Source organism: Eretmochelys imbricata, chromosome 9 (assembly GCF_965152235.1).
Source record: "Eretmochelys imbricata isolate rEreImb1 chromosome 9, rEreImb1.hap1, whole genome shotgun sequence".
Lineage (NCBI taxonomy): Eukaryota > Metazoa > Chordata > Testudines > Cheloniidae > Eretmochelys > Eretmochelys imbricata.
The window spans coordinates 60,945,881-60,970,776 of record NC_135580.1 but is presented as its reverse complement, the minus strand read 5'-3'; the positions used below and the strand labels follow the sequence as shown (position 1 = coordinate 60,970,776).

Here is a 24,896-nt window from a genome sequence, read left to right as displayed (position 1 = left end):
TGAGGAAAGACGTCTCCAAGTGGTCTCTTTCCCTGTTCTTTGTTTAAAATGCTTGGTGGTGGCAGCATAGGGTTCAAGAACAAGGCAAAGTTTGTACCTTTGGGAAGTTTTTAACCTACGCTGGTAAGAATAAACTTAGGGGGTCTTTCATGCAGATTCCCACATCTGTACCCTCGATTTCAGAGTGGGAAAGGAAGCTTGACAACCTGGGAGGTAATGTGTTCGATCCTTTGGGATTGGTAGAACCTTTTCTTTTATATGATGAAATAAGGTTTACAGAAATTTTCATCGTATTTGACATGGGTACCTGGATGGAGGCCTGAGGCTGGATCACTTTAAGGGAACTGTGTTGCTTGGGTTTCTGAGTAACCAGTAAGGTAATAAAGAAGCTGTTTTACGCTGGCTTGGTAAATCTGAGTATTGGAATATCCACCAGCTTTACGGGGATTGTCTGTCCCATTCTTTGCAATTCACCCTATTTGAGTGACCACAGCTGGCCCCCACTGGGACCCCGGTCACAGAGGCGCTGGGGGGGGGGCGAAAGGGGGGAGCTGATGGAGTCCGCTGAACAGCTGATAGGTGGTTGGCTGCTGTTGGGTGCTGAGCACCCACTATTTTTTTCTGAGTGCTCCAGCCCCAGAGCACCCACGGAGTTGGTGCCTATGCCCCTGCTATTTCCCTTGGGAGGCTGTCGCAGAACTTCACTCCTCTGAAAGTTAGAAACGTTCCTCTAATTTCAAGCCTAAACTTGTTGATGGCCAGTTTATATCCAGCATTGGTTCTTAACTTAAATACCTCTTCTCCCTCTCTAGCGTTTGTTCTCTATAAATACATCAGAGGGATAATCATGCCATTTTGTAAGGCTAAACAAGCCAAGCTCTTTGAGTCTCCTCTCATAAGGTAGGTTTTTCATTCCTTGGATCATCCTAATAGCCCTTCTCTGCACTTGTTCCAGTTTGAATTCATCTTTCTTCAACACGAGGTCAGCACTGCACACACTATTCCAGATGAGGTCTCACCAGTGCCTTGTATAATGGTACTAACACTTCCCTGTCTCTACTGGAGATACCTCGACTGAGGCATCCTAGGGTTGCATTAGCCTTTTTTATGGCCACATCACATTGCAGTGAAACTAGATATTCTAGTGTGACAGAATACACTCCTGTATTCACACCCTATGCACTGTTGCAATCTTTGTACAAGGTATGCCTTGTAAGGGATCATTTGAAAACTCATAATTTGCTGGTCAGTATTATTCTGATAAAGTGCGTGGCAACACTGTATGTAAAGTTATAAGATTCCCCTGTATGGTGTTAACACATGTAGATTATCATAATTGTCCCTTCTGACCTTAATATCTATGAATCTATGTTCCAAACCCCACAATCTTGCCCAAGCAAAAGAGGTCTGTTTGTTTTGAACCAAGGAGTGTGTTTGCCTTAATTTGCGTGTAAGCAGTAAACAGAGTCAGCAAGCAGGAAGGGAAAACAAAGGCAGATCAAACAGGTGAAGAAGAAACAGCAGGGAACATCCTTCCACGCAGACTTTGTCTCCTAGTGCCCAGCTGGAAACGGTTTTCAAGAGGGGGGACTGAAACTATAAAAAGAAGGGGCAAACAGCCCAAGGCAACCCCCCTGCCCCTGTGTGTGTCCCTGTCTCTCTGGCATCACACCTAGGAAAACAGCTGTTGCTGGGGATGGGGTCCTGACCTGAAGAGTTTGGTCAGTAATCGTGCTGGAAGCACGTGGTGAGAAATTTTGCTTGACTTTAATATAGTTTAATTTAAGCAATTTATCTTTATTTTTCTTGTAAACATTTCTGACTTTTATGCCTCATTGCTTGTACTCACTCAAAATCTCTCTTTGTAGTTCATAAACCTGTTTTTATTGCTTTATCTAATCCAAGGTGCTCAAGCTGAAGCGTCTGGGTAACTCTATTTAAGATAATAAAATGGCATATTATTCCTTTTAAAGGAATAATGGACTTAATATATTTTGCACTGTCCAGCTGAGGGCTGGGCAGTACAGGACATACATCTCTGGGGGGAGATGCAGGGCTCACCCTGCGGTGTAACCAAGGCTGGTGAGAGCCAGAGTGTAGCTGGCTGGAGTGGTCCAAGTGGGAGCTACTTCAGCAAGGCATTGGAAGGCACCCAAGGTTGCAGGGCAGGGGGGACAAAGCCGCCACTCCCCAGCCTGGATTGTGCCCTGGTATGTCATATAGAGGGATAATGGAAACATGGTGGACTAGTAGTGATAACTGGAGCACAGGTATAGAAGGGATTGTATTGTATTGTTTGGTAAAGACAGCCATAAAGGTGGTGTGGCATTGTATGTTAACAATGAGGTAGACTGTAAAGAAACTAGAAGGGAAGGAATGGATAAATACAGGAAAACACACCTTGCCATGGGACCTTGCTGAGGGGCGTTTGCATTGCATTCTCTCACACTGCTCCCTGCGCCCTCAGGTTTCTTTATACTGCAAATTCCGCAAGGGAAACCAAGGAGGAGAAGTGACTTGCCCAAGCCTCAGCAGCAGAGCCAGGAAGAAACCCAGATCTCCTGACTCCCAGACCAGTGTCCTATCCACGTGACCCTGCCACCTGCTTCTCCGGGGCTGATTTGACCTGTGCCAGGTGCCACGCCAGCCTCTCGAGCAGCATGGCATCTGGGAGGCACAAAGACGGCTTAGAGCTGATGGCTTTAGAAACTGGCCCAACGTCTGCAGGTGGATAACTGCCTCCTTGCTCTATTAGCCCCCTTCTTCCCATCTCCGCTGTCCCTCCCCCTCTGCTGGCATCCGCAAGCCCACCCCCTCTATGCTGCTCCCCCCGCCCATGTGCTATACTCTCCCCTGCCCCTCCCACTGCAGACTATCAGCTTTGCCACTCTCAAGAGATCAAAAATCATGAGATTACCACCCCTCCCAATCATGAGATTTTAAAAAAAGACTACAGGGGGATTGCTCCATCTTTTGATGAACACTTCCTGCCCATCCCTAGTGCGTGTGAAATAATTAGTGGGGAGTCAAGGAAACGGCCACCCAGGCAGGACAGCCCATTCAGTCAGGGCAGCCAGCTGTGGGGCAGGTGGGTCTCCCTGCTTCCTCACGTGTCTTTAGCCTCCCAGCATTATTTACAGGGAGCTGGGATCCCTGGGATGCTAACAACAGTGCTATAGCCAGAGTCCATGTCAGGGGCCTGGTTTTCAGGGGCTCTCTGCCCCCCTTCCCCCCCCCACCTGCCACTGTGGCAGCATAAGGGACATTAAACTGGGTTGAAACAGAAAGAGGCTTCTGGGATTCCCCATGCATTGGGGAGTCACCACTGGTATGGCACTGGTCTACGGGCTCTCTGCTGCCCTGATCCCAGGCCTGTTTCAGGGGGTGGATCGGGGCAGGGCCAGGGAGAGCTGTGTGTGAGAGCAGCCCTGAGGCTGCTCTAATTTACATCAGGTCCAGGCAGTCCCTGCACTTCCCCAGAATACATGGGACCTGATTTTCCATTACCCTGGTCATTTGCACTACTGCAAAGTGGGTGTCAGTCACTATTGTCAGGATGGGAGCATGCACGCCCAATGTGCACAAGATGCGAGGCCATGGAGTATGAGGCCCTGGAGTGCAAAGGTGGCTTAAAGCTACTCTAACACCCTGTCTGAAATACAGGGACAGAGCAATGGAGAATCAGGCCCCAGGTCTCTACATTGCCTGATGGGTTCAAATCTGGGCCTGTACCAGAGACTGGGCTACCCTAACTGTGGCAGGCATGGGAGGAGGCTAAGGAAGGGATGAGCCTTTGGAAATTAGCAGGGAGGTTGGAGAGGGCAGGCCCTGCCTGGAAAGGTGGACACTGGGGTGGAGCTGGCAGTTTAGCAGGGGGACACAAGTGGGCCCTAAACTAAAGGCAGGCCCAGGAAGTGATGACACAATGCTGCTATGTAGGGTGAATTTGGAATCTGTCCCGTCAGCCAGCCTAGGTTCCACATGCATCTGGGCCGGCCACGTCAGCCTCCCCCTCCACAGAATTCAGTGCTTCACTGACACTTGCCCGTTGGCATGCTGTTGTGCCCCAGACCTGTACATGGATGCCCAGGTGCATGCAGCAGCCCTGCACACATGCTCCCCCCCGCCCTGCACACACCAGCACTACACATATACACGCGCCCACCAGTGCCACAAGCGCTTGCATGCAGAAGCCTTGCACAGGTACCTCAGCTCAGCCCGCGCACCAGCGTCCCTCCCTGCATGCATCAGCCCCATTAATGCAACCGCTGGCTTGACACACGCACACCAACCCTGCTCGTTTGTGCATGCCACAGCCAAGCCCCACACCCCGAGGGCGCAGCAGCACAAGGGGAAGCTCTCAACCCCCTGCCCGGAGGTTACTTGTTTTTAATCATAAGCTAAAAAGGAAGTGAGGTAACAAGGCTGAGGGTGAGAAAAACATACAAACCACAGACTGCCTGGAAAAGGGGCTGGGAGACTGGCTTACAGCTGGGGGGTTAGACTTGGCTGGGTGGTTGGGGGCGGAGTATCCCTCAGGCCTGTCTGTCAGGCAGGAGCGCAGACACCAGAGAGGTGATTGCCAGGGTGCCCAGGGAGGCGGCCACCAGCGTGCCCCGTGAGAAGGGCTGTGTGTTCCTCCTCAGCCACTCGTACTCCTCCTCCAGCTGCTGTCTCTGCAGCTCTGGCCCCACGCGCTGGAGGATGGTCTCATAGTACGTGTTGAGATACTGGATCTGCAACCAGACAGGAGAAGGCCATGAGCGGTAGGCGTGATGGGCAGCCCCAGCCTGCCCCGAGAGCCCCCACTCACCTGGTGCTCAGACAGGAAGCTGATGTCGATGAGGTTCCGGTCATAGGGCACCAGAGACACCACCTCGAAGGTCAGGTAGGCCTTCTCCCCTGCCCCATGCTGCAGCAGGAGAGAGAGAGTGAGGGGACCGAGCCCACCACCCCTCCCAGGCTGCTGTTTACACCCTGCCGGCCCTCCTGAGCCCTGACCTCCTCCTCCTCACAGCGTGTCATGGCCCCAGTGCCACAGCCTCACTCATCTGCCACCACACCCCTCACTCTCTGCCGCGTGTCATGAAGTGCCTAGCTCTGTGCCACATGGTCAGTACCTGGCTTGAGAGACAGGCCCCGCTCCCTTGTGCCCTGTGGCCAAGGGAAAGGTGCACGAAGCTAAAAACCCACACGTGGGGGTTTCAAATCCCAGTGCCTCCTCCACTGACTGGTCTCCATCTGCCTGGGTGTTACCCGCCCTTCGTTCTCTGCAGCCTCCTCTCGTCCCCCACCAAAGCATCTCCCCATTTCGCAGACAGGACAAGGTCACTGCAGACCCCCAGTCCCTGGGCCAGCTGCCTTGCAAATGGGCTGGGCCGGAGCAGCTCCCTGGGTGACACATTGTCCCGCCCATGGCTAGAGCTCACCCGAGGTTTGCGAGGCTGCTGCTGGGCCCTGTGGTGTCGCTCAGGCACTAGAGGCACAGGTGGGCACCTAGCTTTGCTGCCTCTGGCCACTGGAGAAGGAGGCTGGCCCAAGGGTTTGGCATTCGCCAACATGGAAGACCTGGGGTCAATTCCCTGCTTTGCCACAGACTTCCTGTGTGACCTTGGCCATGTCTCTTAGCTGCCACTGTTACAGACTCTGATTTAGGTGAGTCACAGCCTCTCCCCATGCGATTAGCACCCAGGCCTCTCCCACATCTGAGCCAGTGTGAACCTCCCTCCCTTCCCTCTAACCGTGGCAAGAAGACAGAGCATCTCCCTACTGTTGGTAACCACGCACCCTCTCATCCAGCCCAACTGGGAGGAATGGGGCATGGCTTAGTGCAGAGGCCAGTGCCTATTGGGGATGCTCAGTGTTGCTTATCTACGGTCAGCAGGCAGCATGGCTGGAAGCATGGCATGCAGGGCCTAGCAGGACAGCCCTTCCATGCAGACAAAGTAGGGGCAACCGCTCCTTCCCCTCCTCCAGCCTGGCCTCAGGGGAGGGGCCAACTAGCCAAGCCTTGCTGACCGCTCATGGACAGCCAGACTCCCTGGCGCACATGTGTACAGCCGGCCCTGCAGCTCTGCTCCAAGTAACTCTGACCTGGGGCTGCTCAGCGCTCAGGGACTCCAGAGCAAATGGGCTCGGGGGACAAGGAAAAGGGGGGTTCTCAGGTGGCTGGTTCTGCAGACTCCCTGGGACTCATGAGTCCTGCTGGGCTCTCTCCAGCCCATGCATCATCCCCAGTATCTGACCCAGCAGGAGTGTCCCCCTGCATACAGCTCCAGGGAACCATCGTACAGCTGGACTCTGCTATCAGCGCTGTGTGTCCGGGGCTAGGCATCAGCTCCCTCTCCGCAGCCTGTGAGTCAGTGTAGTGCCAGCTGGGAGCAGCTCTGGGGGCCTGTGGCTATTTTGTCAGTCGTGACTTTTGGCCCTTGCCTGAGCTATGGTCCCTTCGCTCTCCTTCCCGGCCCGGGGTGTTCTTGTGAAAGGAGCCGTCACACCTTTCCCACTGCAGGCTCCTTCGCTGATCCCAGTCTGGGCTCTGCTGCAACCTGGCCTGGAAACAGCTCAGCTCCCTGGTCTCTTCCTTTCCTAGCTCTGGCTCCTTCCAGTGCCTCGCCCCCTTGGCCCCAGCCCAGTGAGTTGTGCTGAGGAACTGCCTTCCTAGCAGTGCATCTCTGTCATGGTTCCGGACCCGGTCCCACCTACATGGTGGCTCCCTTTTGGGATCCCACCAGGTTCCTTTCTCCAGCTCTGCTCTTTGCTCCCTGGTGTTTCCTCTCTGCTCACTCCCAAGCTGACCCACCCGTGCTTTTCCACACCTCACTGCCTGTCTGGGTCAAGCTTACGTGGCTGTTTCTCCTCTTCCTGTGGCTGGACAGCTGAGACAGGTGTGTTTGCGTTGAGCAAGAGGTGCCTGCCTTGCAACAGCTCACCGCCTCTCCCTTCCAACGTGGTTCCATTTGCCACACTCCCTACAGCCCAGTGTGGCCTGTCCTGCTCTCACACCTGGGGCTGCCAAGCCTCCATAACACCACTGGGGGTGAGGGCTACTACTCTTGGCTCCTGCTCTGCACACAATGTGCTCTGAGCTGTGATCGGCTCAAGCCCAGCCCTCACTGCGCCCTCCACGTCCGTGCTGCAGCCTCTCCCGGGGATGCTGGCAAAGTGGCACCGAGTTCACTGATTCTGTTGAAGTCTCATGTGTGGATACCTTTTGGGGCTCACAAGACCCACACTGACTCAGTGGCATTGGTTTAACACATGGTTTTAAAATGCCAGGAGACCAAATCCAGCTAGATACCTATCTGGTCTTCCTGGTGCCCTACCTAGTGCCCCAGCACTCCCTGGCTGGTGGGTGCAGCGGGGCACAAGGGCTGTCATTTTGCACACACGCTACAGGGCCCCATCCTGCCCCACAGACCCCGGGTCACACAGCCAGGCCCCGCTGCCCCCACCCAGATGCCGGCATGCGCAGCTGGGTCCCTCTGCCCCACCCAGACCCCAGCACGCACAGCCAGGCCATGCTGATCCTGCAGCCAGCAAGTTGAGCTCTTTGATGATCTGCCCAAGAACATGAATAAGTACACACTCCACCTCCTGTGTGTTCAGAGTCTCATAGACTCCAAGGCCAGAAGGGACCATTGTGACCATCCAGTCTGACTCCCTGTATAGCACAGGCCAGAGAACTACCCCAGAATAATTCCTAGAGAAGAACTCTTAGACATCTCTGGCCTCACACACCCTTCCCCGAGCCATTGCTAAGCACCTGGTAGGGAACTCATAAAGCAGTGAGCAAACAACCAGGGAGCTTTGCAAACAGGAGCCGCTAACAGGGAGTTTGGAGAGGGACTTTGGAAGGAGAGTGGGAAGGGGGCAAGGTACACTTGCCATTCTTTAAAACCTTTATACTAAACTATAATCAAAACTTCTTGATTTAAACAAAAACCCTATCATTAACCTAGGTAACTGTAGGAGAAAATGCAGGTAGAAGCCCAGCAGCAGAGTGGGGGCTATCCTGTTTATTGCACTCAGTGTAGCATGTATGATTACCTGCCCTGTGGGCGGGTGGCATGTGTGTGCATTTGGTGCAAGGAGCTCCTGGCCCTCAGAGACCGCGTACGGGCTTCGGAGGCCAGGGTGGTGGAAATGGAGGAGCTAAGGGAGGCAGAGAGGTATGTTGATGAGGCTTTCCAGGACACTGTAGATTTGTCCCACCTCTGGTCAGACAGCTATTAAGGAGGATGAAAGGCCCAGAGAAGGAGAGCAGTCAACAGGAAGAGAGGGAAACCTTTCCATAGTTGGGACCCTCCTTCCAGATGAAGTTGGGGTATCCTCTCGCACTGAGGTTACCTCACCGGGGGAGGGAACTCCAGTCATTAGGAAAAGGCAGGTGTTAGTAATGGGAGATTCGATCATTAGAAACCTAGATAGCTGGTTTGTGATGACCGGGAGAACCGTATGGTGACTTGCCTGCCTGGTGCGAAGGTAGACTTACGTGTAGTGCTGGGGAGAAGCCGGTGGTCGTGGTACATGTAGGTACCAATGACGTAGGGAAGAGTAGGAGAGACGTCCTGGAGGCCAAATTTAGGCTGCTAGGAAAAAGACTGAAATCCAGGAGCTCTGTGGTGGCGTTCTCAGAAATGGTTCCAGTTCCACGCGCAGGGCCAGGTAGGCAGGCAGAGCTTCAGAGTCTCAATGCGTGGATGAGACGATGGTGTAGAGAGGAGGGGTTTAGATTTTTTAGGAACTGGGGAATCTTTGGAGATAGGGGGAACCTATACAGGAAGGATGGGCTCCACCTAAACCAAAGTGGATCCAGACTGCTGGCACTTCACATTAAAAAGGTTGCAGAGCAGTTTTTAAACAAAGAGATGGGGGAAAGCCGATTGCTGCAGAGGCACACGTGGATCGGACAGAGACTTCTCTTAGAGGAGAGTCTATTGATAGAGATTCTCTAGGGTTTAGTCAGGAGGAGGGGATGAAAGAGCACAAAGTATGGGCCAGATCAGACAAGAAACATTCACATAAAGAATCTGACACATCAGAAAAGGGCAGACAAATAAACAGTGACAAGTTTTTCAAGTGCTTGTACACAAATGCTAGAAGTCTAAATAATAAGATGGGTGAACTAGAGTGCCTCCTGTTAAAGGAGGATATTGATATAACAGGCATCACAGAAACCTCTTGGAGTGAGGACAATCAATGGGACACAATCATTCTATGGTACAAAATATATCGGAAGGACGGAACAGGTCATGTGGGGTGGGGGGGAGAGAATGGCACTATATGTGAAAGAAAATGTAGAATCAAATGAAATAAAAATCTTAAATGAATCCACATCTTCCATAGAATCTCTATGGATAGTAATTTCATGCTCTAATAAGAATATAACAGTAGGGATCTGTGATCGACCACCTGACCAGGCCAGTGATAGTGACGATGAAATGCTAAGGGAGATTAGAGAAGCTATCAAAATAAAAAAACTCAATAATAGTGGGGGGTTTCAATTATCCCCATATTAACTGGGTACGTGTCACCTCAGGACAAAATGCAGAGACAAAATTTCTCGATACTTTAAATGACTGCTTCTTGGAGCAGCTGGTACAGGAACCCACAAGGGGAGAGGCAACTCTCGATCTAGTCCTGAATGGAGAGCAGGATCTGGTCCAAGAGGTAACTATAACAAGACCACTTGGAAACCGTGACCATAATATAATAACATTTAACATTCCTGTGGTTGGAAGAACACCTCAACAGCCCAACACTGTGGCATTTAATTTCAGAAAGGGGAACTATGCAAAAATGAGGAGGTTAGTTAAACAGAAATTAAAAGGGACAGTGACTAGCGTTTCAGAGTAGCCGCCGTGTTAGTCTGTATCTGCAAAAAGAACAGGAGGACTTGTGGCACCTTAGAGACTAAAATGAATGTGTTAGTCTCTAAGGTGCCACAAGTCCTCCTGTTCTTTTTGCAGTGACTAGAGTGAAATCCCTGCAAGCTGCATGGACACTTTTCAAAGACACCATAATAAAGACTCAACTTAAATGTATACCCCAAATTAAAAAACACAGTAAAGGAAGTAAAAAAGAGCCACCGTGGCTTAACAACCATGTAAAAGAAGCAGTGAGAGCTAAAAAGGCATCTTTTAAAAAGTGGAAGTCAAATCCTAGTGAGGTAAATAGAAAGGAGCATAAACACTGCCAAATTAAATGTAAAAATGTAATAAGAAAAGCCAAAAAGGAGTTTGAAGAACAGCTAGCCAAAACCTCAAAAGGTAATAACAAAATGTTTTTTAAGTACAACAGAAGCAGGAAGCCTGCTAAACAACCAGTGAGGCCCCTGGATGATCGAGATAGGAGCACTTAAAGACGATAAAGTCATGGAGAAACTAAATTAATTCTTTGCTTCAGTCTTCACAGCTGAGGATGTTAGGGAGATTCCCAAACCTGAGCTGTCTTTTGTACGTGACAAATCTGAGGAATTGTCACAGATTCAAATGACACTAGAGGAGGTTTTGGAATTAATTGAGAAACTTAACAGTAACAAGTCACCGGGATCAGATGGCATTTACCCAAGAGTCCTGAAAGAACTCAAATGTGAAATTGCAGAACTATTAACTATGGTTTGTAACCTGTCTTTTAAATCAGCTACTGTACCCAATGACTGGAAGATAGCTAATGTAATGCCAATATTTAAAAAGGGCTCTAGAGGTGATCCTGGCAATTACACACCAGTAAGTCTAACGTCAGTACCGGGCAAATTAGTTGAAACAGTAGTAAAGAATAAAATTGTCAGACATATAGAAGAACATAAATTGTTGCACAAAGGTCAACATGGTTTCTGTAAAGAGAGATCATGTCTTACTAATTTATTAGAGTTCTCTGAGGGGTCAACAAACATGTGGACAAGGGGGATCCAGTGGAAATAGTGTACTTAGATTTCCAGAAAGCCTTTGACAAGGTCCCTCACCAAAGGCTCTTACGTAAATTAAATTGTCATGGGATAAGAGGGAAGATCCTTTCATGGATGGAGAACTGGTTGAAAGACAGGGAACAAAGTGTAGGAATAAACGGTAAATTTTCAGAATGGAGAGGGGTAATTAGTGGTGTTCCCCAAGGGCCAGTCCTATGACCAATCCTATTCAACCTATTCATAAATGATCTGGAGAAAAGGGTAAACAGTGAGGTGGCAAAGTTTGCAGATGATACTAAACCGCTCAAGATAGTTAAGGCCAAAGCAGACTGTGAAGCACTTCAAAAAGATCTCACAAAACTAAGTGATTGGGCAACAAAATGGCAAATGAAATTTAATGTGGATAAATGTAAAATAATGCACATTGGAAAAAATAACCCCAACTATATATACAATATGATGGGGGCTAATTTATCTACAACTAATCAGGAGAAAGATCTTGGAGTCATCGTGGATAGTTCTCTGAAGACATCCACGCAGTGTGCAGCGGCAGACAGTCAAAAAAGCAAATAGGATGTTAGGAATCATTAAAAAAGGGATAGAGAATAAGATGGAGAATATCTTATTGCCCTTATATAAATCCATGGTACGCCCACATCTTGAATACTGAGTACAGATGTGGTCCCCTCATCTCAAAAAAGACATACTGGCATTAGAAAAGGTTCAGAAAAGACCAACTAAAATGATTAGGGGTTTGGAACTGGTCCCATATGAGGAGAGATTAAAGAGGCTAGGACTTTTCAACTTGGAAAATAGGAGACTAAGGGGGGATATGATCGAGGAATATAAAATCATGAGTTTCAGAGTAGCAGCCGTGTTAGTCTGTATTCGCAAAAAGAAAAGGAGTACTTGTGGCATCTTAGAGACTAACCAATTTATTTGAGCATAAGCGTTCGTGAGCTGAGCTGTAGCTCATGAAAGCTCATGCTCAAATAAATTGGTTAGTCTCTAAGGTGCCACAAGTACTCCTTTTCTGTTTTTGAAAATCATGAGTGGTGTGGAGAAAGTGAATAAGGAAAAGTTATTTACTTGTTTCCATAATATAAGAACTAGGGGCCACCAAATGAAATTAATGGGTAGCAAGTTTAAAACAAATAAAAGGAAGTTCTTCTTCACTCAGCGCACAGTCAACCTGTGGAACTCCTTCCCTGAGGAGGTTGTGAAGGCTAGGACTATAACAGGGTTTAAAAGAGAACTGGATAAATTCATGGAGGTTAAATCCATGAACGGCTATTAGCCAGTATGGGTAAGGAACAGTGTCCCTAGCCTCTGTTTGTCAGAGGGTGGAGATGGATGCCAGGAGAGAGATCACTAGATCATTACCTGTTAGGTTCACTCCCTCTGGGGCACCTGGCATTAGCCACTGTCGGTAGACAGGATACCAGGCTGGATGGACCTTTGGTCTGACCCAGTATGGCCTTTCTTATGTTCTTATGAACTGTCACCAGCTGTCACTTGGCTAAGCCCTCAAATCCCTTTACCCTCACCTGGGCTCCAAGTCTGGCCCAGCCCTCTAGAATTGAGGGAGAAAGTGCGGGGAAGGAGGGGAAGGGAAGGTGGCTGCTGACCAGTGATGCGTCAGCAAGGCCTGTCCCATCAGGGGTGAGGAAGATTAATCACCTTGGTCTGAGCTTCCACCACCAGTGCCACGTCTTCAATGCGGATTCCAAACTCACCCTCCTGGTAATAACCGGGCTCTGGGGAGCAGACACAGGGAGGCCAGTGAATCCAGAGCCCTGACAACCCTGTCACGCTGTAACTGGGGTCTCTCTCACACCCCTGGGATCACAGAGCTCCAGCTGCATGATTCCCACTTCCCCAAATACCTCCAGGCCACAAGCTAGACACAAGGGCCCTGTCCCACAGCACTACCCCCCACCCCCTAGCCCTGGCAAGTGCCTAGGACTGCCATGGGGTCCTGGATGCATGTCATGTCATGGAGGCATGGGGTCTGGGGGATTTCATGAAGGGCAATGCTGCCTGAGAGTAGAAGGCACAAGAGCCCACGTCTCGGGGCACAGGGGTACTGGAAGTGCCCGGTACAGGGGTTGTGAGGGACATGCGTACCTATGGATGTGAACATCCCTTTGACCAAGGGCACGTTGTTGGACTGGAATCCCACTGGCCCTGCCGGGAGAAGATGCCAAGTTTATTTCTCCTTCTGGATGCTGGAGCAGGATGAGCCCTGAGACTGGAGACATCCTCTCCCTCCTCCATAAGCAGGGTCTAGTGGAGAGCAGGCTGCACCTTCCACATGCATAGGGCCTGGGGACCTGTGCTTATCGTGAATCTACCCAGAGCCCAGCCTGCTTAGCAACCCTTCACCCCCTGGCACCCCCAGACGATTCCCTCTGCTGGGCCTCTTGAGCCAGCCAGGCATCCAGCAGGCTGAGCTGCCACACTGCCCAGCCATTGGTATCCTTCAGGCCCTGTGATGAGAGGTGCTGTGCTCCCTGGGGTCATGACGAAGTCACTGGGAGGGTGTGGGGCATCCAGTTGCCAGCAGGGGATTGAGAATTCTTGGTGGGCAAAGGGCACCTGTATCACAGACACTGGCCTAGCAATGGGAGCAGGGAGAAAGGGTGAGGCAGAGCTGTTGGCGCAGCTCCCCTGTGCCTGTCCAGTCCAAACTCCCAGGGGTGGGGGTGAGAGCCAAGGGGGCACAGGCCCTTGTGGTGTTTCCCTTGGGGACAGGCAACCAGCAGAGCACCTACACTCATGGACAGACAGAAAATTGCCGATGCCATGGCCAGTCCCATGGCCGTAGTTGAGTCCAACCTCCCACAAGGCTCGGCGTGCGAAGGCCTCAACCACTCTCCCTGAAACACAAAAAGCCAAGAAGTCCTCAGAGGAGAAGCCATGCCCATCCCCAGTGCACCTGCCTGCGTACCAGAATGCTAAACTGTATTATACTGTTCACCCACTGGGTGTCGGTGTGCGTGTACTACCTTGTTTAAGCTAACCTTAGCCGTACCTGGCAGAGCATTAAAGGATCTTACAGTGACCAGGTCTGCTGTGTCTCTCTCTGGGAAGGAATTTCTGTGGTCAGTCAATAACTGGTACAGAAGCCTGACCTGCTAGAAGCAGCCCTGCTGCTATGTACAGGAAGTACATGACATAGTGTCAGAAGTAAACTAATGCCAGAGGAGAACAAACAGAAGGAACAAAGCAGCAAAGGTTGCAAACAGAAGGGGAAAAGGAAGAAAGGTTGCAGGATCTCATCAACATGCCACACTTCAATGCCCCCGAGAACTTCAGCTTTGACAAAGGGACAGACTGGAAGCAGTATTTTGGAAGATTTCCAATTGCTACACATTTATTTATTATTAAACTTTAATTTACGCTGTGGGGAAACAGGCAGAGCATATCTTTAAATCCTTTGACTTTACTGAAGCCAGTCACAAAGATGACAAGGAAAGGGCTCTGGCTATATTTGATGCATACTTTATGCCTCAGAGAAATGTGGCTCATGAAAAACCACATTTTCACCAGAGAATTCAAGGACCGGGGGAAATGGTGGATGTTTTATAAGAGCTTTGAATGCATAGGCTGAAAACTGTGATTTTGGAACTGCAAAACATGAAAATATCAGAGACAAGTTGATTACGGGGGTAACATATAAAAATCTTTCACAGCAGCTACAACTGAAGACGACTAGCTGTAGCTACGGATAACAAAGTATTCTGACAGGTTTCAGAGTAACAGCCGTGTTAGTCTGTATTCGCAAAAAGAAAAGGATTACTTGTGGCACCTTAGAGACTAACCAGTTTATTTGAGTATCCGATGAAGTGAGCTGTAGCTCACTTATGTAAAGTATTCTGAACTAGTCAAACAGCAGAACAAAAGGCTGGAGCATCTTCAGAAACCTGAAACTAGCTTAGACACTGTAAACAGACAGTTGAGAGCACTAAAAGCCATTATCATAAAGCCCCTGAGGCAAGAAGAGAGAACTCCAGAGGGATAAATTCCAGCCTGCATGCATTAGGTGTGGAAAAAGTCCTATCCCAAGAGATGATGCGTGTCCAGCCAGAGGCAAAAGATTCAATACAGGTACAAGATATGGACATCACCAAAGCAGTGAAATTGAATATTCATAGCAAGACTATTGATTTTAAAACTGACTCAGGAACTGAAGTCAGTCATCTCAGAAGGGACTTACAAAAACCTGTCTAGCCCTAGGGGGATTCAGAACTGCATGGGCCAGTCCCCCACTGAAACAACTTACAAAGACAAAAGCTTTGCATTCAGAGTGCACATGTGAAGAAAGGACCACAGACCAGCAGCCTTCTCAGCCGCAGCATGGCTGCCAGGATGGGCCTAGTGAGGAAGGTGAAAGAACTCGATGGACTATTTGGTGATATTGGACTTCTGAAAGGGGATCCAGTACAAATAACCTTAAGAGACTATGCTGAACCATACAGTGTACATACAGATCACAGGATTCCCATCCTGTTACTTCATAGAGTGGAAACTGAGTTAAAGAGAATAGAGTAGATTGGCATAAACCAGAAAATCTCTGAACCAACAGCATGGTGTGCTCCAGTGGTCCAAAGAAAAATTAAAAAAAAAAAAAATTGTTGTGGATCTTAAGAGACTCAGTGAAGCAGTTGTAAGAGAAACATATATCCTCCCAACTAGGGTTGCCATATTTCAGGTTCCCAAAAAGAGGACACTGCCAGAGGGGAGGTGTTGGAGGGGAAGGGGGAGCTGGAGATGGGGTACAGTTGGGGGTGCTGAAGGGGGTACCTGCAGCGGGGGTACTCACTGGAAGTGAGGGGCAGTGTCACTCCCTGTCACGGTGGCAGGACAGCTGGCACAAGCCCAGGATGCAGCAACAGACATCAGTCAGCGCCTCCCTGCAGGACCCCCTCCCCAGGGCTAGGACACCGCCTGCGTGGGCAGGATCCAGCAGCTGTGGCTTGCAGGGGAATGGACCAATCAGCTGCAGATGCAGAGGTGGGACCAATCGGAAAGCGGACCAATCGAGGCTCTTTCTGAGCTGCTGCTTGTCTGCTCTGCAAAACCCCCGGACATTGCCTGTTATTTTTAACTCCCCCCCCCCCCCCAAAGTGAAAGGAGGTACAGTATTCTCCAAGCTGAATGCCTCGAGCAGATTCTGGCCAGTTCCTTTAGCCAAAGACAGTGCTAAACTGACTTCACTGATCACACCCTTTCGGGGACTTTGCTTTTGAATGTTACCTTGTGGGATTCCCAATGCACCTGAAAGTTTCCAAAGAAAGATGGCAGAACTGCTAACAAACACAAATGGAGCTGTAGGTTTCATGGATGTCATTATGGGTCTTCGATAGGAGAACACAACAAATCCCGCAACCAAGGTCTCAGCCTAATCAGTCAATCTGGACTGAAGCTAAACAAGGAAAAGTGCATTTTCACCTACCCTAAATCAAGATTTTGGGACAAACAATAAACAAAGATGGAATCAGTCCTAGCCCTGAGAAAGTAGAACCAACTGGAGAATAGAACACACCAATGAACGTACCAGAACTGAGATGAGTACTGAGGATGGTACATTGCCCTGGTCAATACCTACAAGACCCTTCTGCAGAGACAAAACCTCCGACCAAACTGTTAAAGTCCAACACATCTTGGCTGTGGGAGCCAAACCAAGAAATTGCCTTTAAAAAGGTAAAAGAAATGATCTCAACAGCTCCAGTTCTCACGTACTATGATGTGCTCACAATGCTCGGTGCGGAGGCAAACAAGCTACAGCCTAGGTGGGGTACTATTGCCACAACGTGGCTCTGAGTGGAAGCCAGTTGCATTTTGCTCTCTCACACTTGCAGAAGCAGAAAAATGGCAGGCACAGATTGAAAAGGAGGGCCTGGCAAGAACATGGGCATGTGAGAACTTTCTCAGATCTCTGTGGACTGGATTAATTTACATGGGTAACAGACCAAAAACCCCAGGGAACCCTCATCAACAGAAAACACCTGGATCAAGCACCACTGAGATGCCAGGGCTCTTGGGTGGGTTGATCCATCTGAAAAGCCAACTATGCCCCAGAGCACTGACTCTCAGGTTCTTCCCGGCCTTGTTCTCAGCATGGGGTGCAGCCAGTGATCCCAGGGCAGGGCTGTCCCCAGCTTGGCACCTACCTGACGTTTCGGAGGGGAAGACGAGCCTGGCCAGGTCGATGTTTCCCATCAGCACTCGTGTGTATGCTTCCTGCATGGGACAGAACAAGTCAGGGGCCACCTGCAGCACTTGTCATGGCTGCAGTGATGGCAACGCAAGGGGGCAGGGTGTCCATGCAGACTCACAACCCCTCTTCTGCACGGCATCAGAATTGCTCTGCTGCGGGCCCTATGGCTGCTAGCAGCTAATGGAGACTCTCCTCTAACTAGGTGGTGGCGCCTGTGATTCTGTAGCAGGGGAAGGTGGGCGTGTCCCAGCTGGCGCCATGAAGTCTCAAGTCTCAAGGTGTGGTGTTACCGCGGCTATGAAACTCAAGCTGGCTGTGGATTTGAACAGGGTGCTGTCCTGTCCTGCTGCCTCTGGGCCCTCCAGGGGCTGGTGTCTGGGAGCCAAGGGATGGAAAGAGGAGAGGGCCCTTATTACTGACACAGGCAGGGAGTGGGGAGCCCTTGCCATCCCCCCCATGAGCGGTGCACATCAGTCCAGGACTGTGGCAGATGGTGCCTGGGACCCAGCCACAGGCCAAGGGCAAGGGGTCCACATAGGGGCATGCTCAGTACCTTCTGGAAAGGGGTGGGCTCTCCCCAATGGACAGTCCGGGTTATATCCGTGGTTCCATCCCTGCAGCAGAAGGAAAAGTCAGCAGCATCCCCAGGAGCTGGGCCATGACTTTGTGAGCCTGGGACTCCCCGCCTGCAGAGCACGGAGCCGGGCAGAGCAGCTCCTGTCTGTCCTCCTGCCCGCTGTGGGACTGGAGGGGCACTGGGCTGGGTACGCCCTGGGGGAAGGCGTCTCAGTGCAACCACCATGGTTTGCCTGTTTCTGGACATGGTTAGTGCTGTTCTTGTGGGGACAGAGCTGGGGCAGCACGAACATGAGGCCAGGCCATACGCACAGATATTGCCCTCCGGAGTCCGACAGGTACATTTCATCCACAGACAACTTTCGGCTGCTGATGTTGGATGGACTGAAAGGGAAAAACCCCACAGTAACCAAGAGATTCCGCTAACAACCCCAGCGGACACCCCGACAGCCCCCTCGTGTACATGCTTGCGTACACTCACATATGTGCTCACATGCTACGGCGGGCCAGTCCGAGGGCCTGGAGCAACAGATAGAAATGGGAAAGCTCTGTAGGTCCCCTCCCCCAAGAATGCCCCCCCTCCTCACCACAACATTGGAGCACCCCACCGTGCAGCAGCAGGGCCCCCCACGTGCCATGTGTGCAGTGGGGAGCTGAGAGGAGCATGGCATTCAGCTCTGAGAGGGCTGCAGCTGGCTCCCCTCTCTAGGGCAGGAAGCCCCACTACCTGGGCCCAGCTCCTGGGGCAGTTCTGTCTCCTGCCCTGCTGGCTGAAAGATTCCTGGTCCCATGGGCACTGAGTATGGGGGAGGTCCCGGTTGTGGAGGGCGCCAGGGCCTGTCCCAGCGGCACTGATCCCGTCCCTGGAGAGGCTGCTCCGCTGGTACCTGTAGTGGGCGAGTGCTGCGTTGAGCCCGCTGGCAGAGATGGTCTCAAAGCTGGTGCCCCTGCAGTGCTCCTTCTCTCTGGAAAGGAGAAAGGAGCCCGGGAATGGGGGAGGGATGAGACTGTGCAGCCAGGCCCCTGGGGGTGAGGAGGGGGCAGTGTGGCTGCCTCCAGGGACTAGGAGGGCAGGGGACATGGTTGCGCCCTACAGACCCAGGAGAGGTCAGAGCAAGCCCTGGAGAGGGTGCAGCTGGAGTGTGAGGAAGGGTAATCTAGCTGGACCCTGGCAATTGGTTCTCTGGTCTCCCCCCTCCCCTCCATCCCCCTCCCCGCCGAGCCATGCATTGCTTCTTCCTCTTGGTTCCCAGTCTGGGGGGTGGTCTGGGGAAGGGAGGACACAGCAGGCTGGGGCTCACCCTGACCATCTCCCCCCCACACAGCTCCCTGGAGCCTGCTCTCCCCTCAGGCGGTGTGTAGCTGCCAGGGAATGGAAGGGTGATCAGCCTCTTTCTTCCAGTGCTCGGCTCTAGGACACCATCAGACTTCAACATCGCCTCACCACTAGGGGGTGCTGCTGATCTATATAAACCCGGCCAGTGGAATGCTGGCCATGGGCACCCTAATGCTTGCCCTGCCCGCTCTCCATGTGGCGCTGCCTAGCAGGGCACAGGGGTCTGCAGGCATCCCTGTGTGGCCGTGGCCATGCCCTGCTCACCGTCGGGGTCAACAACACAGAGCGACTCCCTCTCTGGTTACTAAGGGCTCGTGGGGAGCATGGGCCCCAGAGCCAGATCCTGCCCCATGGGCCCATCTCCCACAAGGCCTGTGGCCCAGTCAATGTCCCATAGGGGCGGGAGTGGGAATTGCCAGGCTGGAGCCCAAGCAAGGGTCACGCTCGTACTGACCTTCGTAGCTTGTCCACATAGCGAGCGCCGGAGAATTCATCCACCGACCCCTTGGGAACGTTCTTCTCCAGCCAGAGCAGGTATTGGATCACGGCCACGGCATCCCGCACCTGGGGGCAACCCACCAGGAGCCTGACTCTCCCAGGTGAGAGAAGCACCAGGCCCTTCCCCATGTCAGCCAGTCCCCACTTCTGGGCCAGCCCCTCTGCAGAGGGAGAGCCAGCTCCTGCCAGCACTTACGTGGGCCACTCTCAGCAGCGCCTGCTCCTTGGCGTTCTTCACTGCCTTGGTCATCATCACGGGGGAGTAGCTGCTTTCCACAAGCTTGTCCTGCAATGGGCAGGATGGGCCGGGTGTCAGCCGGCCAGAGGAGCGAGGCTTGCCAGCCACGCTGCCCCTGAGTGCCCTGTGCGTGCTGGGAGCAGGGGGACGGCTATTCCCCTGAGCTGCTGGCACACAGCAGCCCAGCTGGGGCCAGTGGCGGCTCCAGGCCCTGCACTTACCACCTGGCAGAAGAACTGGCTGGTTTCTGGGGGAGGAGGTGGGGGGGCGTGGGTGGTGAGTCACACACCCAGGGCCTCTCAACCCCTCCTCTCGCACACCTGGGGCCTCTCAACCCCCCTTCCCTTGCACACATGGGGCCTCTCACCCCCTTCCCTTGCACACCCAGGGTCTCTCAACCCCCTCCCCTCACAGCCAGAGCCTCTTACCCCCCCTCCCCTTACATACCCAGGGCCTCTCAATCCCCTCCCCTCATGCACCCAGGGCCTCTCAGCCCCCTTCCTCTTGCACAGACAGGACCACTCAGCCCCCTCCCGTCACATGTCCGGGGCCTCTCAACCACCTCCCCTCACACATCCAGGGCCTCTCAACCCCCTTCCCTTCACACACACTGGGCCTCTCACTCCCTCCCCTCACACTCATGGGGCCTCTCACCCCCCCTTCCCTCACATACCCGGGGCCTAACCCCCTTTCTCTTGCACATGCTGGGCCTCTTCCACCCCATGCCCCCATCACTGCTGTCCCCTCCTTGCATGCCAGCTCCTTACATGGGTAATGATACCCCTGATGCCCCTCACACAGGCAGATTAGCCAAAGCCACTCCCAGCCCAGGGCTGGCTCAGCCTGTCCTGCAGACGCAGAAGAGAGGAGGTGGCAAAGGCATATCCCCTTGGCACTGGGAGGACTGGGGCCGGCGCTTACCTGGGGGATCACTCCGTAGAGCCCATAGGTAGTGTATTCCGTCCCAATCCAGACCCGGACGTCTCCCTGGGCATAGGCCTGCACCCTGGCTCGCACCTGGTCATACTCCTCCACCTGCACGCACAGGGGCCCCGGGCACTGTGCTCTCAGGGACTGCAGCGCCTCCGTGCTCAGGCGGCTGCTGTCCACAAACAGACTGGGGGGAAGGAGCACCGGGCTGGGCTCAGCTGTGGCCTCCACCACTGTCCAGCAGCAGCAGGGCCAGCACCCTAGATCAGGGCTGGGGAGGGAGTGGGGCTGGAGCCTGAACGCTGGGAAGAGAGCCCAAAGGGGATTGGGGAGCCGGCCCAGTCCCCAGAAGATGCACTGGGGCTCAGAGGAAGTGGGGAGCCAGTTCTTGGGGGACATGAGGGGGCTCAGAGGATGTGGGGGAGCTGGTGCCCAGGAGATATGCTTGGGCTCAAAGGGGGTGGGGAGCCGATCTGGTACCCAGAGGGATTGGGGATGTGGGGCCAGTCCTTGGAGGATTCATGGGCTCAGAGGGGATGGGGCAGCTGGTACAGTCCCTGGGGGAAGTGCTGGGGCTCAGAGGAGCTGGGTGAGCCAGTCTGATCCCTGGGGGACACTCTTGGTCTCAGAGGGGCTGGGGGAGCTAGACAGGTACCTAGAGGACATGTTGGGGCTCAGAAGGGATGGGGAAGCCGAGGGCCAGTCCGCAGGGGATGTGCTGAGGCTCAGAGGGGCTCAGGGAGCAAGCCCGGGCCCCAGGGGATGTGCTGGGGATGGGGAGCTGCTCTGTACCTGATGTCTGATGTGGTCAGCAGTGCGTAGGAGTAGAAGACAGGGTTGTACGAGATGTCATCTCCTCGGAGGTTGAAGAGCCCTGTAGGAACAAAGGTGTTATAGACCCTCCCTTGCACACCAGGTTGCCTGCCCTGCCCTAGTGTTGCTCCCCGCTGGGTTCCTGGGGCAATGCTGGCAGAGGGTATGGGCACGAAGTGACACTAGAGTGGTGCCATCTGTTGGGATGGGTGAACAGTGCCCAGCACAAGGGGCCCTGATCTCACCCCGTAACAGTGAACAGCCAGGCCGGGCAGGCAGTCTCAGCTTGGTGTGGGATGCCCAGCAGGGAAGCTGCTCTGAGTGGTGCTAAGGGCACTGAGGGCAGCTGTTGGTATGCTGGGAGGGTCTGAGTGGTGCTGAGGACACTGGGGGGTTTGTTGGGGGGCTGGGAGGGTCTGAGTGGTGCTAAGGGCACTGGGGGCGTCCGTTCAGGTGCTGGGAGGGTCTGAGGGGTGCTGAGGACACTGGGGGGTTTGTCGGGGGGCTGGGAGGGTCTGAGAGGTGTTGAGGGCACTGGGGGCTGTTCAGGTGCTGGGAGAGTCTGAGGGGTGCTGAGGGTACTGGGGAGCTGTTGGGGGGCTGGGAGGGTCTGAGGGGCACTGAGGGCACAGGATTGGCCGTTGGGGGGCTGGGAGGGTCTGAGGGCACTGGGGGGGCGGTGCTGGGGGCCTTGGACACCAGGGCTGCCGGCGAGAAGCCAGGGGTGTGGGCTGAGGCCATGGTAGGGAGGGTGCAGTGGCAGGATGGTCCTGGGCCACAGCGCTCACAGGCTGTCTCCTCCAGAGCCGACAGCAGCACTGCCGTGGGGCTCTTGTAATGCTGCTCCATTTGCCTCCGGATCCCGGACACTTTCTCCTGCCAGGTGCTGCCTGAAAGGACGGGGGGGTTGGGCATGAGAGTCAGGTACACGCAGGGCCCCATGCGAGACCCTGGCTCATCCCTGCCCAGCTGGAGACCATTCGTTCCTCCAAAGCCTGCCCTGGCAGAGGGCTCAGGGCTGGCCAGGACTCTCTCTGCAGCCTCCCAGAAATGCTGTGCCCTCGGCGAGCAATCCAAGGACCTCCCAGCCTGACCCAGCCCAGCCAGACTCCACCAGGGGAGCCCAAAACATCTGGAGAGCTCCGGGGAGCACAGGCACCTCCCTGGGGCCAGCTGTGTGCGTGGCACTTAGACATTTGCCTTCCATCAGCACGAACAGGTACACGCCGCCGACATCCCAGCATGCCCAGTGGCATGCAGGTGGTTGCTCTCCAGTGTCACCAGCAGGGGGCGCCAGGGAATGGGCTCATACACCACACCTACCCGCAGGGAGCAAGTACCTACCCGTGAAGGTCTCTGGCAGGAGGTAGATCTTGCTGGTGGGCAAAGGAGGCCGCTGCGTGCCCCAAACCAGGTCCACAAGGTTGTCCTCGATGGGAACCAGGGTCCTGCTGGAACCCTGCAGAACGCGGGCATAACTGTTCCAGAGATCTGAGAAGGGATGCAGCTGTCAGTTAGGCTCAAAGGTATGGTCAGTCTTCTGCGCCCTCCACAGGCACTGCTCCGGCCAAGGTTTCAGGGGGCAGAGCCAGGGCATTAGCAGCTGGGCTGCAGTGTTAAGCCCCCCACCCCATGTCCTAGGCCTTAGAGGGCAGGTACTGTGGAGTGGAATGGGGGGATGGAGGCTTGGCTCCTCGGGGCAGGTAGGAGACACAGGGAGCAGGGGTGATACCGATGGAGAAGAGGAAGGGATCCAGTCCAATGTTCTCGCCAGCGGGAATCTCTTGGAGCAGCCACTTGCCGATGGTATCAGTCCAGACTGCAAGACAGGGCATAGCACAGTGGCACGCGGGTTCTGGCAGGGGACGGGCAGGCTGGGAAGGGGGAGCAGGGCCCGGCACGGAGAGCTCAGGTGACTTGTGTGTGCCATGCCTGGAGAAAGGCTCACAGCTCTGAGTGTCCATAGCTGATGGGCTGCCAAGCTGGTTCTGCCAGGAGCCCAGGGCTCTGAGTCACTGCTAGACTGGCAGCCTCACGGTACCAGGGGCTGTTGTGTGCCAGGCCGGGTTTGCCCGCAGCTCTGGAGACCAGGGCTCCGCAGTGAGAGGCTGGGCTCATGGTCCTGGGACTCCCCAGCGCTGGGCACTCATGGCAGCTTCTGGGCACAGAAAGGCCACTGAGGCCCTGAGACTGAGGGCGGCTCTGGGACTGGAGTGGGCAGCAGAGGTCAGGCTTGGCACAATCTCCCTGCCCATTGTGGCTACTGACTTGTCTTCTGCAGCTCCCAGTTGCAGTCCATCTGGCGCTCAGCCTGGGTCCAGTACCGACTGTCTGTCCACAGAACCGCCTTCTTCGTTGTCACCACCCCAGTCCCTGAGACAGGGAGAAGGCTCATTAACCTGGTTCCAGACACTAGTGGTGCCAGTTGGGGGTGCTGTGGGGAGGGAATGCCCCTTCTAAGGGGGTTGAGGGAGGACCCAGAGGGGGCCCTGTTGTTGGGGTGGGGAACGGAATTTGCTCCCAAGGAGTCTGTGAATTGGTGCCGCTGGCAGGCACATCTCACTGCCCCTCCCCTACCAGAGGGGCTCTTGTCAGGACAGTTGCTGGGGTGGGCGACTCAGGCAGGGACCCGTTAGCCCCGGAGGCTAGTGCATCACTTGCTCTTTTGCTAATGCAGGGAGGGGCTTGCGTGGCATTGCACGCTGGCCTGTTCTGCGGCTTCGCACAGAACAAATGACCCGCCTTCCCAGCCTGCCTCTGCGGTGATGGCAGTGGGCAGCAGGATGGTGCCATGTGCCAACAGCCGGCAGGCGCAGATTGCAGACCCATAGCCCCTAAGGGATGGAAGGGACCTCAAAGGGTCACCTACCCCCTCCCACTGCGTGGGCTTCTCCTTGTTGGGACTCCCACCTGCCTCCAGGGCAACAGGGACATGGGAAGTACTTGGTGTCCATGATGTGCTCACCGGTCCCCAGGGCTCCTTGCCCTGCACCAGCACATGCCCACCTTTGCAGTGAGGGATGCTATAACCTCAATGCAGTGAGCCTGGCAGGGGAGCCTGTTCCCATGGCTCTGCCTGCTGCCCATCAGTGCCCATCCTCAGCCCCCTTCCTCCTCCAGACATGGCCCAGCCAGACCCAGCCAGCTGATTCCAGGAGGCCCCATAGCCTCAGCAGTGCATGGGCTGGCTTCCCCTCGGCAGCTCGGAGCCCCTCTCTGGCTAACAAGGAGCGCAAGGGCTGGCTGATCCAGGGTTTGTGTGCTATGGAGGGGGAAGGTCTGTCCAGAGCTAAGTCTCACCCACCCCCACCTACCCTGGCTGGGACGCAGTCAGCTGGAGAGCTTGGGGCCTGGTTACTTTGTGTCCGGGGCG

General features: G+C 53.9%; 1 protein-coding gene across 1 annotated transcript in view; it reads right to left on the bottom strand.

The window, feature by feature from the left end:
* Window positions 1–4,535: 4,535 nt before the first annotated feature.
* Window positions 4,536–24,896, bottom strand: part of XPNPEP2 (X-prolyl aminopeptidase 2) — a 38,436-nt gene continuing 18,075 nt past the window's right edge. The window contains exons 5-21 of the mRNA XM_077826533.1: window positions 23,792–23,896; window positions 23,256–23,342; window positions 22,868–23,014; window positions 22,312–22,413; window positions 21,503–21,584; window positions 20,702–20,897; window positions 19,739–19,828; window positions 19,499–19,608; window positions 18,596–18,673; window positions 18,021–18,092; window positions 17,686–17,746; window positions 17,086–17,155; window positions 13,684–13,788; window positions 13,037–13,096; window positions 12,590–12,666; window positions 4,814–4,912; window positions 4,536–4,736 (exon numbers count right to left, since the gene is read on the bottom strand). Coding sequence (XP_077682659.1) covers window positions 4,536–4,736; window positions 4,814–4,912; window positions 12,590–12,666; window positions 13,037–13,096; window positions 13,684–13,788; window positions 17,086–17,155; window positions 17,686–17,746; window positions 18,021–18,092; window positions 18,596–18,673; window positions 19,499–19,608; window positions 19,739–19,828; window positions 20,702–20,897; window positions 21,503–21,584; window positions 22,312–22,413; window positions 22,868–23,014; window positions 23,256–23,342; window positions 23,792–23,896 — 1,742 coding nt within the window. The remainder of the gene's footprint in view (window positions 4,737–4,813; window positions 4,913–12,589; window positions 12,667–13,036; window positions 13,097–13,683; window positions 13,789–17,085; window positions 17,156–17,685; window positions 17,747–18,020; window positions 18,093–18,595; window positions 18,674–19,498; window positions 19,609–19,738; window positions 19,829–20,701; window positions 20,898–21,502; window positions 21,585–22,311; window positions 22,414–22,867; window positions 23,015–23,255; window positions 23,343–23,791; window positions 23,897–24,896) is intronic.